This window comes from Heterodontus francisci, chromosome 20 (assembly GCF_036365525.1).
Source record: "Heterodontus francisci isolate sHetFra1 chromosome 20, sHetFra1.hap1, whole genome shotgun sequence".
NCBI classification, from domain to species: domain Eukaryota; kingdom Metazoa; phylum Chordata; class Chondrichthyes; order Heterodontiformes; family Heterodontidae; genus Heterodontus; species Heterodontus francisci.
This window is the reverse complement of record NC_090390.1, coordinates 51921576-51935116: the sequence shown is the minus strand read 5'-3', so window position 1 is coordinate 51935116 and position 13541 is coordinate 51921576. Positions and strand designations below refer to the sequence as shown.

Below are 13541 nucleotides of genomic sequence, written 5' to 3'. Positions count from 1 at the left end.
CTTAATTCTGGTCGCCAGAAGGACGTGGAGGCTTTGGAGAGCGTACAGAAGAGGTTTACCAGGATGTTGCCTGTTCTGGAGGGCATTAACTATGAGGAGAGGTTGGATAAACTCGGATTGTTTTCACTGGAACGACAGAGGTGGAGGGGTGACATGATAGAGGTTTACAAAGTTATGAGCGGCATGGACAGAGTGGATAGTCAGAAGCTTTTTCCCAGGGTGGAAGAGTCGGTTACTAGGGGACATAGGTTTAAGGCGAGAGGGGTAAAGTTTAGAAGGGATGTACGAGGCAAGTTCTTTACACAGAGGGTGGTGAGTGCCTGGAACTTGCTGCCGGGGGAGATGGTGGAAGCAGGTACGATAATGACATTTAAGAGGCATCTTGACAAATACATGAATAGGATGGGAATAGAGGGATACGGACCCCAGAAGTGCAGAAGGTTTTAGTTTAGGCAGGCATCAAGATCGGCTCAGGCTTGGAAGGCCGAATGGCCTGTTCCTGTGGTGTACTGTTCTTTGTTCTTTGTTCTAAAATTAGAATGTTCCAAATCCTTATTAACACTGACAAATAAAACACTGTATGCGCAAGCTGGGGCAACTGCAAGAAGGGACCACCAGGAAATTACTGCATATCCATTCCTCACTTCATTAGAATGCCAGAAAACTCAAACAGACAATTTTACTAGGTCACTGGAGACAACTGTGCTGGCAATCCCTGCAGATAGTAATTCACTTCCAACCCACAAAACACAGAGGCATAACTGAGGAGGAACACAAATTGGCCCTCTGTGCATCTGCACTGACACTGTCTTAAACCTACAAATGGATTTGAATTGGACTGCAACTTTGAAACTTTTTTCCATTTGAATCATGTCAGATTTCCAACTTGGATGTGGTACTAATCCCTACAGATTACCTTAGCGGCTCATAAGTAGAGTTCTAATAGTACTTAATAGCTGATATGGCACTTAAAAGATCCCAATTTCTGCTTTTCAAAAACCAAAGCAACCTGCCTGTTTCAAATTACCTGAGGAAAAACATGGTGTCAGATATCCTTTGGATAAGGACTGGGATGTTCCCAGTGGGCAGGTAGAGGCTCCTCCCCTTACAAAGCTTCACAGGAATTCTTATAGGAACTGGTATAACCAGGTTCTGGTCTATTTTTTGACCTTCTGCTGTACTCCCAGAAGGATACATTAATAGGGTCAAGGAATATCAGCTTCGGTGGGCTGGATTTTGTTGAGGTCTCAACCTTGGGATCCGTGGTGTGGGGCCCAGAAGATTGTACCAGCTGTAGCCCGTCATGGAGACCGATGCTGGGAGTGCTGGACCCGATCTTCCCAGCAGCGGTGAGGCTTCACGGCAGCCTCCCCACTGATGGGCGACGGGACCCGACTTTGAATATGTAAATTAAGAAAATAAATACAATTAAATAAAATTGTCAGCGATCTTACCTGTTGCTCGGGATCTCCCAAGCGGCGGCTGGTGCTCACGTGCCTTCTCTTTCCTGTCCAGGGAAAGCTGGTGCCACAAAGGTCGGGAAGAGGAGTACTTAGGATTTTCAGTGTAGTAGAAACGGGGTCCGGGGTGAAATGTGCATCAATAGTGTAGGGGAGGGGGCAAAGGGGTAACCTCTGCACTTTGAACAGTTTGGGGGGAGAAGGTCAAGTCTTGGATGTAAGTCTTTGGGGGATGGGGTGGGGGTGGGGAAGGGCAACTGTTATCTATAAGTGTCATTGGGGGAGGAAGGGGAGCTATTTTTTATTGCGGTGTACTGGGGGGTGTATGGCTTTAATTATTTAAATTTAGTGGCAGGTCTGGCTGCCCTTCAAAATGGCGCGCCTGCACACAGGCAGCTGATGCCATTGCTGGCATCGTAGAGTCTGCCCCCACCACATGATTGAGGGGGGCGGCCCAAGACTGGAATATTATCTTGAGCCACCGTGTGGTAGATCGCAGCGGCATGATGGCCCACGGCCCGCATTGGTGGTCCGCCATTTTTTCTCCTGCCGCCACTCCCAGTGGCAGGAGAATAAAATTCAGCCCAGTATCTCCATTTGACATCACATCTTAGAGTAAACATATTTCAATAAAATATACCTATGTGGCAATTTTACCTATGTGTCAAACACATCGCATACAATAACTTTATTCCTTTCTCATTTTTTAAAATCATTGTTTCATCCCTTATTTTATTCCAACTTATTTTTTCCTTTTCCTGCCATCCTGTCTCTAACTACCTGTCCAATCATCCCTTCATTAAAGCGTCATCACTTAATAGTGACAGGTCCTATTAGTACTGCTTAATATAGCTGACATAGCACACAGTCAAAAGAAACAGCTATCATCATTTATACTTCCATCACACACTCCTTACTATAGATAAAATTCTAATCATAGCTCTTAGAGCATTTTCATTAATGTTAAGGAGCACAGGTAATAACTGTTGTTATTGGGACTTCTCCATTCTGAATCCAGTATTTGAGATAGAATATAGTGTTACAACTGAGATTGGAGGAGTGCACTGTCTTTCTCTAGTTCCACTTCTCCACGGGTCATAACACATATTTAAATGTTTACCTGGTTACCGATACGGCCAATTATATACTCTTTTTATTTCAGAACAAAATCCACAACCAGGTTTCTTTAATAAACAACAAAATTATCAATTTATTATAAAACAAAACTTATTCAGTAAATTGCAAAGCATTAACACACAGATTGAAATATGAAAGCTCCCTTTTAAATTAGCCCAACACACAGACCCACACAACCCAGTTAAAGAAAAAAAAGAAGTTATTTCTGCAGAGATCTCTTCACAAAAAGACAGAAAAATTTGGCCAAATACTTGTTAATTCTTGAAGGAAAAGGAGACGATATGGAATGATATCAGTTGTCCCTTTATTCTGGCATCCCAAATACGCTTAGATGGCTGTCACTGTGATCTTTTGGGAGCAGTTCTCTTCAGGCGATGTCGAGGATTAGTCTGGCAGGCTTTCTAGGAGAACTGCGGCAACTGGGGTTTCAGTTATCACAATGGATTCTCAGGGTTTCTCAGAGAAGTAGCGAAAGGATGAGCTGGTGGCTTCTCTCTTAGCAGGCTGACTCCCAACTGACTCAAAACAATATCCAAAATGAAACCAACTCTTGACAACCATAAATCTTGACATGTCACTTCTCTGTAAACAACTCCCCCAGTCACCAAGGCTCTTGCTGTTTACTTAGCTGAAGACATGTGACTTCTAGTACATTTCTAAACCATGTCCTAAAGTTCTTCCTGTGACCACTTAAAAAAAAAACAAAGTCCAGCACCTATGTGATCTCTTCAATCCTCCAAAGGAATCCATTTCCACAATTTTAAAACACGAGTCCTCACAAAATATTCAAAAATGAAAGTACTTTCATAATATAGGAGCTTGAATATCAAAAATAATGACCAATTTCTATGGAGTAGCAGGTTCCCTACCTGTGGGTGGGGTTGAGGAAGTATTGGTGGCAGTTCTAAATGACACCAAAATTGCACTGGGTTACCACGTCATCTGGTCGGACCTATCTTTTAATACATTAATGAGGCTGCTAGCTGTTTCCAGTGAGAGTGCTGGCCACCTAAATCAAGGTCTGCTTGAAAATTGGAACAGGCAGGTCACCAGAAATAAGTTGGCAATTTTTGGAAAAAAATGTCTGCTACTGCTCTGTTTTGTCTAAAAATGTCTGATAGCGACAAAATTAGCCCCTTTGTAATTATATATCATAAGACATTGTGATCAAATTAGTCTCCAGGTCACAAGAGAACAAGTTGTTGCAAGTGATATTGCAATGTTGTTATATTTTACAAGCTAATGATTTCTTATAAATCCTTTACCTCAGATTTTGGTGCTCTGAAATGAGACTGTGGCATAGAAAAGTAACTTTTCACAATATTCCCGATTTCCTCAGATAAACCTGGAAGATAGAAAATGTAGAGCATTATAAGCTTTATTTAGCTTAGCATTAACAATGTAATTCCCTGTTCCATAAAAAAATTAAACTTTCAGCATGTGAATAGCATAAAGAGCACAACACAATATGCTCTATCACTGCATAAAATATTAAAGATTAAGAAAAGTGGATTGTTCTTGCATCAAGTACGTTTTCTCGTACTTGACTTTTTTGTCTTCTTAAATATCTTGACTTACTGAACTAACATGTTCCCAGCATACATTTATTTTTGAACAGAGAACATTGGGGAGAGTTGCTTTGTATTTAATCAACTGTAAAACCACTGAGATGATATCGACTCGATGATAATACAGCGTTAATAAAGCTCAAAAGGCCCATGAATCTGTTTTCATAAATAACCCAATGTTGAGTTAGTAGTCTGAGTCCCTCTTATTTAGTGGTGTGGAAGAATCAACAATAAAAATGGCGACCCAATATACTGTGATGCGATGTCCTGGTATTCTGATAATGCAGTGTGTCTGTGTTCTGGCGTACTATGTGCATCAGTCTGAGGCTAATTTTATTTGCTATATAGTGAGCTACTAATCACAGTCAAGTTACAGAACCAGGAGGGGAAAGAAACAAAGGGTTCACTGACGCCCTTTTTACCCACCTCTTAGGAAACAGTTCAAGAACATATTGTAAACAGAATTAACTTGCCAGCTTGCTTGAGGGTAAATTCTCCTCTAATAATGACAGAAGAGAGAATGTGGGTTTCTTCATAATCAGTGACTAACTAATGAAATTCCAAAGACGGAGGACTTTGAAATCTGAATTCTGAGAATGTAACTTTATTTCTGTGTTGTTAATTACAGAGAAAAACAAGCATTCTCTCATTTCTCATGAAAAGAGGTGTTCGCCTCCATTGGTTGTGAAGTGAATGGAAGTTGTGATTAAGCTCAAAAAAGTGGAGAAGAATCATACAGTACAACATTAGGTGGGTGAAGGAAATAGCTCAAATAACAAAAGAGAGGTTATGGGGGCAGTCATCCCTAAACCGACAACTTGCAGAAATGTCATTTTCTACATTAACTTGGAAATCTGGGTTGAGTCATTCATGTGACAAAATGGTTTGTTTGCCTTAATCTAAGTTTATAGAAAAGAGTGGAAGGGGTTGCATGAGTATCAAGCAAGGAAATGCTTGAATTTACAGACTTTGATGCATCAGTTTTGACTGAAGTGATTACAAAAATTGGATCTCGGCTGTCTGCTGAGAAACAATTCTATAAACTGCCTTTCAGCAGTTTCAGGCAAGGAAATCTTTTTCTTCCCACTCTTCTGTCATGAGAGGTAATATTGACTTCAGACAATAGTGCAAAACGTGTGGTATCAGCTCGGCCACCCGTGAAACCCTTCTGCCAAATTATGTTTCCATTGATTTCAATGGAAGAGAAATATTTAAGGGGCAGGGTGTTTAAGGGGAGGATTTTTTAATGGAAGGGGAGTTTAAGGGGAAGGGTTTGTAAGGGAAGGGGAGTTTAAGGGTAGGGGTCTTTAACAAGTGGTCAGGCCAATATTGCACACTTAATATTATAGTACTAAGTCAAAATTAGGTATCAAGATTCTTTTATCATGGGGTTCACACGGGGACCCCCAAATATTTCCTTAGCAGCAGGAAGTGGAAATTAGAGAGACAAACAGACTTAGACTACATAATACTGGTGGACTAAATGGGAGATATCATTTTGTGCGAGTTTACAGCCCATGCTGTTCCCTCAGTAATGGGCTGAATTTTAACTTGCAGGAGTGCATGGGTTTGAGAACAGGTTTAAAAGCAGGGAAATTGACAACACGTCAGGAAGCCAACTCCAACCCGCCAACTTTCGCATTTAACTGCAGCACGTTGAACTGCGTGTGGGCAATCCCCTCGGGAAAGGTGGGCTGTCAATTTCAACATGCTAATCTCTAAATTACAGCAATATTAATATGGCTTTTGCAATTTAACTGTGGGTCCACAGGTTACCTGAGCTTCCTGGAGCTCGCCAGTGAAAGCAAGAGGTGGGAACAGCAGCAATTGAGGGGCTGAAGGCATGACAGGGAAATATGTCAATAAGTACTGAAATATCACAGCTGCTTTCATGCCTGCTTGTGTGAAAGGCTTTGATTACAGAATTTCTGCTGAGAGGTTACTGTGACAACTTTGGAAGTTTGTATGTCTGATCTTCACTTTGGAGCTCTATCCAATCAGCCACTTATGCTGTTTTACTTTGGACCTTAGATGAGGACAAAGATGATCAGCAGCATCAACAGCACCAGCAGCAGCATCAGCATCAGCAGGAACACCAGCACTAGCCTGCTCCTTACAGACTTGCAGCTCCATGGGAGAGAGGGGATGACTAGAGAGGTGCAGCTCTCAGGAGGACATATCCACAACACAAGGTGTACAGGCAGAGGATAAGCTTCCTTGGTGTGTCGGAACACCAGTGTTTCAGGGCCCTGAGGGTCTCATGTCAGGTGGTGGCAGATATTTGCAGTCTGCCGGAACAAGACCTGCTGCCAAGTGAACCTGGGGGACATGCTTTACCAATGGCTGTCAAAGTCATCACCACCCTCTGGATCCTTTCAGGGATCTCCTGGAGACATTTGCAGGATCTTGCAGTCTGGCAGCCCAGAAATGCATAAGACAGGTGGCTTTTTTTCCTGAGCTGGTAATTATATCAACTTTTACACAGATGATGCCAATCAGAGTGAGTGGGTGCATGGGTTTGCAACACTGGCTGGCTTCCCACAGTGCAGGTTGTCATCGACTGCTTGCACGTGGCAATTAAGGCTCCCATAGATTACCAGGGGTGTTCATCAGCTGCAAAGGCTTCTCCTCCATCAATGTGCAGCTGGTGTGCAACCACATCAAAAATATTTACGCAGATGCATGCAAGATTCCCAAGCAGCTGCCATGGTGCTTTTGTCCTGCAGCAGTCCACCCTCACAAATCTCTTCGCAACCTCAAAGCAGAGTTACTCGCTGGCTGTTTGGAGACAGACGATAGCCATTTAAAACGTGGCTGATGACACCTGTGAGGAATTCAACCATTGAGGTCCAGGAGAAATACAATGAAAGCCATTTGACAGCAAATGTGTCATTGAGCAAGTCATCAGCATACTGAAGCTGCCTGGACAGATCTGGAGGTGCTCTACAGCATGCACCAGCCAGGGTCTCCAGAATGGTCATGCAGTGCCATGCTCTGGACAGCATTGTCCAGCAGTGAGGTTTGTACTTGCAGCAGAAACAAGATGCACAGCAAGAGCATCAAGGAGGAGGAGGCGAAATGTGATGCAGCCAAGTTACCATTTTCTCGTCATCTGAAGGTGCTCTGCACCTTGTTCCTGTTGCAAGTACAAACCTCGCTGTTGTTACATAATGTTAAATTTCCATTTTAGTTTTGAGCCACATAAATATTACTTGTTTCCATCATTTTCCCATGTTGCCCATTTGTTTTTCTGCCTGGCAAGTGGCCTTTTCACTTGTGATGAATGGTAAGGCAAGAATTGACACCAAGCAATGGTGGGGGGGGGGGGTGGGGAGTAGGCGATGTGTGGCTGTGAAATGGATGCTTCTACAACTACAAATCTTTACTCTTCCTCTTCCTGGCCCTTCTACATGATGCAAACATTGTAGCTACAGCAGAGGTAGAGGCTGGCTGTTCAGATCCCTGCTCTGACTGCTGAGATGCTCGTGACTGACACCCTCTGAGTTTTGAAAGCCGGGAGAGCCTTGCCAAAGACTGCACCTGTGCAGGGGCAGACTCGGTCATCCAGACAAGTGGCAGCATGTGGGGCACTGATTGGGGCGGGGGGAGGGCATTCAACTGTCTACCCACTTCCATGTCCCTTTTCAGTATCATCTCTCTCATGGCCCAGCTGCACTTCTCTGATGGCAATGAGCTGGAGAGCAGCTTATTGTACATCAGTGCAATGATGAATTGACAAGGCTACGGTGTCAAGAACCCTAATTGAAAGTAGTATTTGTAGTGTGCAATCCATTGGTGGGGGCCTGAATGCATTTATTTGATTGCCATGTGCGATGTTCCATGAAGACATTGGGCTGAATTTTATGTTTTGAACACCAGTCCCGCTGACGTGTGGAAGACACATCAGTGAATGGGGCAGCCATGTGATTCAGTGGTGGCCAGCCAGGTAAGACGAATGAGCCATAAACTCCAGTCAATTGCGTGGGCAGAGTTGGGCCCAGAGGCAGGGAGCACGATGTCAGGTGATGCTTCAGTAGGGTCTGCCGCCTATTTTAAAAGGCTGGAAGAGTACATCCAAACCTAAACCTTGACATTGTCTCTGACTGGTGCACAAGTGGTCTCCTCCATTGAGAGGTTGGTGGATCTGATAGAGAGCCACATCCATCAGAGCACTCAGTGTTTGCTGGATATTTGTGCAGACGTCCATATCCTCATTGTTACGAGTGCTTCCATTTTTTGTTAAATTTTGAAGATTTGTATTTTAAGACTGAAAAGGAGTCCGTGGATCTTTTTTTACAAGGGTTACTGAGAGGTCTGGATTGTAGCAGTTACTGGAAGGCACCTGTCTTCAAATAATTACCCAGTAGGGGTTGTTTCTAACTTGGGGAAATAATTTTACAAAGAAGTGACAGGTCATGATTTATAGGGGTCAATAGGGGACAGGAGGCTTGACTCTTATGACATTGTTTTTGGTTTTGCTTTGGACAGTGAATTGGGATATGGACAATGGTTCGAAAAGACAGTTGGAAAAAACTTGCCAAGGGAGCAAAATCCCACCTCAGTCTGTTCCAGCTTTTTGAAAAAGCTTGCCAATTTTCCATCTCTTGAGAAGCTGAGAAGCAAGTGTAAGAAACTGCCTGAAACTCCTGTTACTGCATTTTCCCTGGAAAGCCTACCCAAACTGATCTTCAATGTTGCCTGACAGCAACTGTTCTAGGAAGGTCCCAGTGACAGCCATCTACACATATTTGGGACGCCAAACCAAAAATGAACATCTGACATTTTTTCATATCTTCTCTTTTTCCTTCAAGAATTAGCAAGTATTAGGCCAATGTATTTTTGGGGGGGTTTTTGTACTAGAGCTCTAAAGAGTAAATCTCTTTATTTTCTTGGTTAACCAGTATATGTGTGTGTGTGAGGGGCTAAGGTAAAAAAACAAACTTTTATATTTCGATCTGTATGTTTATGTTTTGCTCCATTACTGGTTAAGACTTGTTTTGTAATAAACTGATAATTTTTTTGTTTATTCAAGAAAGCTGGTTGGTGTGTTTTATTCTGGGCTAAAAATAGAGTCCATGATTGACTGTATCGGTAAGTGGGTAAAAATGTAAATACATGTTGTGACCTGTGGAGAAGTGGAACTAGAATAAACAGTGCACTCCTCCCGCCTCAGTCGTAACATCGTCCTGACCATGGGCACAAAGCACCAGTAGCTAGGTGAGAGGGGGACAGGGGACCTCGAGCCACCACCAGGTCCGCTGTCCTCTCAGGTCAACAGAGAGGCAGAAGTCTGACGCCCACAGCTGGGGGCTCCACTCAGGGTGCTCCTGTTGCAGCCAGAACCTCCTCTGCCAGTGTCGCCAGTTCATCCAACATCCCAGCCGAAAGAGGGCTTCTTTGCAGGAGGCCCACAGCATACCAGGGCTCTCCAGGCCAACGGCATCATAAGGATGGCTGCCAAAGTCATCCTTAATCACGGGGCACCAAGGTCAGCAGGGAGCCCCCAGCTCAGCTGATAGCACAGGGGCAGCATTGCGTAGGAGGTCATGTAAGCAATGAAGAAGTGTACTTAAAATCATAGGGGTTTTCACAGGTGAGCATTTGCCTATTGTTACACTCTCCATCTCCATTATGACTATAAATAAATCTTTACTGCTAGGCATGGACTCCCTCCCTTTTCCCTCCATCGAGGACTTGACCCTTCAGTCCACCCCAGCTTCTAGTAAGAAGCAGGAGATGATTGCTGGTGCTGCAAGTGCTCAACTCTAGAGCCTCACCAGATCAGCTATGCACGAATGTTCAATAAGACAATGCATCGTTAAGGAATGATGAAAGAAGGTATAAGGGCCATAAAGGATCAAATGAAACGTGAATGTATAAGGGCATCACAAGCCTCCCTTGTGCGTCTCTCATGTCCAATGTAATTTTGCCCCAGGGTTCTGCACCTGGCCTAATGCCCATCATCCTACTCCACATCCTCATTGTCTGAGGAGGCAGTTCACTCTTCACTTTCCTCATTGCTTATCATCTCTTCCCTCTACATGGTAAAGTTGTGCAGTGCACAGCAAACCACAATGATACAGGAGACCCTTGCTAGGGCATACTAAAGGGCTCCCTCAGACAGATCTAGATACCTGAATCTCACCTTCAGCAGCCCAATGACCTGCTCAATAGTAGCTCGCATTGTCCTGTGACAGGTGTTGTACCTCTTTTATGCATCCATGAGTGGGTTCCTCATAGGCATCTGCAGCCATGTGGTCAGTGGGTAGCCTTTGTCTCCAAGGATCCATCCCTGAAGGCTGGAGGGAGGGCAGAAAATTTCAGGAACCTGACACTGCCTCAAAATGTAGGCCATCATGGCAACTTCCCAGGAAGCGCAGACCACAGAATCCGTGTACAGTGGTCACACACCAGTTGAGGGAGTGGAAGCCCTTCCTGTTGATGAAGACTGTTGGCTGGTGTTCTGGAGCCTTGATGGTCATATGCGTGGTGTTGATGACTCCCTGCAACTGGGGGAATCCACTGATGGCCCTGAAATTAATGGCCATCTCTGCTTGTGAGTTGGGATCCGTGTGGAAGCACACATAATCTCTGGCCTTCCTGAACAGGACATTGGTGATCTCCTTGATGCACCGATGTGCCGCGGACTGTGAGATTCCACAAATGTCCCCTGTGTATCCCTGGAATTATCTGGTGGCATAGAAGCTCAGCACCACGGTGACCATCAGGATCACTGGCATTGGATTGCCACCCAGAACCCTGGGGCACAGCTTAAAATGCATCATTGCATACAGGTCAGTGATGGCCTCCCTGGACAGCCATAGTCTTTGTTGGCATTGCCTCCTGGATACCTGCAGGTAGTTGAGCTTTGACCTGTAGAGTACCTTCTTCTGCGCCGGCCACCTCCCTCACTCTCTCCTCTTCACCCTTCTGCCGTATCCAGAGGCTGCTGAGGTTCCTCCTGTGGGCTCAGAGTCTGTTGTGATGCAACTGAAGGTGCCTGGCCTTCCATCCCGCACAAATGCACTTCATTTTCAACAGGGTCCCAGAAGCCTGGGTGAATGCGGCCCATGATAAATGGCCTCTTCCTTAAAGACAGTCTTCCCCTGCCGGTGTCCTCCTCTTGATGCCCACACTAGTGACCCTTACTCTCTTGAATTTGCTCCCCACTTCAGCGCAGCCAACCTTCCCCTTATTCCTGACGCACTAATCTCAGCCCTCCGTTTGTGGCCTTTCTGAGCCTTCTATTTTTGCCCTTCTGATAGCCTCCCCTTCCAGGCAGGCAGGATCACCCACCTTGGTGTCGCCTCCTTCAAGGAGGCAAGACTCTGAAGCCCTGTGAGACCAGTGCGCCATTTATAAAATTGCATTTGACACATAAAAACCCTTTCACTTGGCTATTTAACTAGCTTAATTACCTGCCCACCACATCACAGTCGGACCTCCGCCCTCCATCTTTGCCGCTATGGACAAAATCGGAATGGGACGTCACAACGTGGGATTTCCTGTCCAACGTGTCCCATCCTGATTTTATGTCCCCCCATGCCTCATTAGCCATCCACATCGTTCCCTTAAAATTTAGCCCATCATCGCAAAGGCTTGCAACAACATACCACTCACACTTGAGATGAACTCCTCTAATCCCTCTGCAAGCGTGCACAGTGCAGCTGGAAAGCCTGCCAGTACATCGCACATTCTTTGTTGCTGCTGCAGCAGTATCCTTTTCACTCACGACCCCTGAAATTCAGCACCTGCATCCAGCTGAGCAGAAGTGTCCTGCTGCCACCGAATTGGATTCGCCACTGGTGTCCCTGTCTTCACCATCTGCTCTTGCTCATTTGTGATGTGTGAGTCACCAAGTGAAAGCCCAACCATCTTTGTTACCAGTCCCACCCAATAGTGAGTATCTGAGCTGGTACATGGTCTGCAGGAGTTCTGTGGCAGTGCACCCACAGAATGTGTGGCCTCCTCTAAGGAGTCATTGTTGTCCTCCTGCACAACATCCTGTGGACCCTTGACGGCCCCATGGGAGATTAAAGACATGAATTAGAACTGTCAAAGTAACAATGTTTTAACGGATCATTACGCATAAAATCATATTTCACTGGCTGCTGACATCAAGTTAACATGAGTGAATGTTCTACACCATGTGACTGATATTTGATTCTGTCATCACATAGCTGGGAGGCCCCCATCTCCAACGGTCAAGCACACCAAGGCTCCACTGATGTCCAGCGCCGCCTCCTGTCCAGCTGTCAGTTGCAAAATGGCTGGAGGGCCACCTCTGGTTATCTGTCTGTCTCTCTCATGTTTGGTGCTCTCTTGTCCTGCAAGGAGGGAGAGAAAAGACCTCTAAGTGAAAGTAATGACATGTGTTGAATAAATGGATGAAGAGCATTTGTTGAGGGTGACACTGAGGGAGAGGCATAACATTGCAGAAAGATGAGGCGAGTGTCCGTGGTGAATGGACAGATGGGGATGTGAGCAAGTGCATAGGGAGAGAAGGATGGGTGCATCTGCAGGCTAGGCTGGTTTTAGCAGTGAGGTGTTGGAGTAAATTCGACAAGGCAGAGTGGGAAGGTAGGCATGATATACACAATCAGAATATAGTTGAAGGTGCTCACTTTTCCTGCCTTTCCAACTTTTCAAAAAAAAAATCAGTATTATAATAGTGTTAAATAGCTTATATTTAGTCTGTATAAATTTATCTAGAGCATCATTCATGTACATTCCAATATGCAAATGAAAGTTCAAATACTGAGCTTCTTTATATATTAAAGAAGCTTGAGAATTTTAATCTCTTTGTCTTTACTGTGGTGGAAGCATGATTGATTCAGGATGTTTTGCTCTTCCATCTCAGTCCTTCATCTCCTGTACTACAAATTTACTACAACTGATGAAGGTCCAAGATAATGGACCTATACAGTCTGAATTAATTACTTTTGAGTACTGAAGGGAAAAAAACCCACTGCATCTGTAGAGAAAAGAAACACAGATAATAAAACAATAGAAGTATCTAATATATTACAATGTTACCCTTCTCAAATAATTTTTATAGACATAGACAAATACTTATAAATATCTTATCATTAAATGCCCTCTACATAACATTTTCCTACATAACAACAGTGCCTGTACTTCAAAGCTATTTAATTGGTTGCTAATTGCTTTGGGATATCCTTAGGATGTGACACGGTGTTATACATGCTTTTTCCATATAAAATACAAGATAAAATGTCATCCAATTGTTATATTGTACGGCTAGTGTATCAAACCTCTGTCAGCACAGTTTGTGATCACGAGGGCAGGAAAATTATGGATGTAGTGCTTCAGATTTGCAACCTGGAGGCAAGAAGCTGATATTATTCTATAACTT

At 44.2% G+C, this 13541-nt stretch overlaps 1 protein-coding gene across 3 annotated transcripts in view; it reads right to left on the bottom strand.

Moving 5' to 3' along the window:
- The window catches only part of c20h10orf90 (chromosome 20 C10orf90 homolog), a 224275-nt gene that overhangs the window by 93285 nt on the left and 117449 nt on the right, over window positions 1–13541 (bottom strand). For all 3 annotated transcript variants that reach the window (XM_068052741.1, XM_068052742.1, XM_068052743.1), the window contains one exon: window positions 3863–3942. In XM_068052741.1, coding sequence (XP_067908842.1) covers window positions 3863–3942 — 80 coding nt within the window. The remainder of the gene's footprint in view (window positions 1–3862; window positions 3943–13541) is intronic.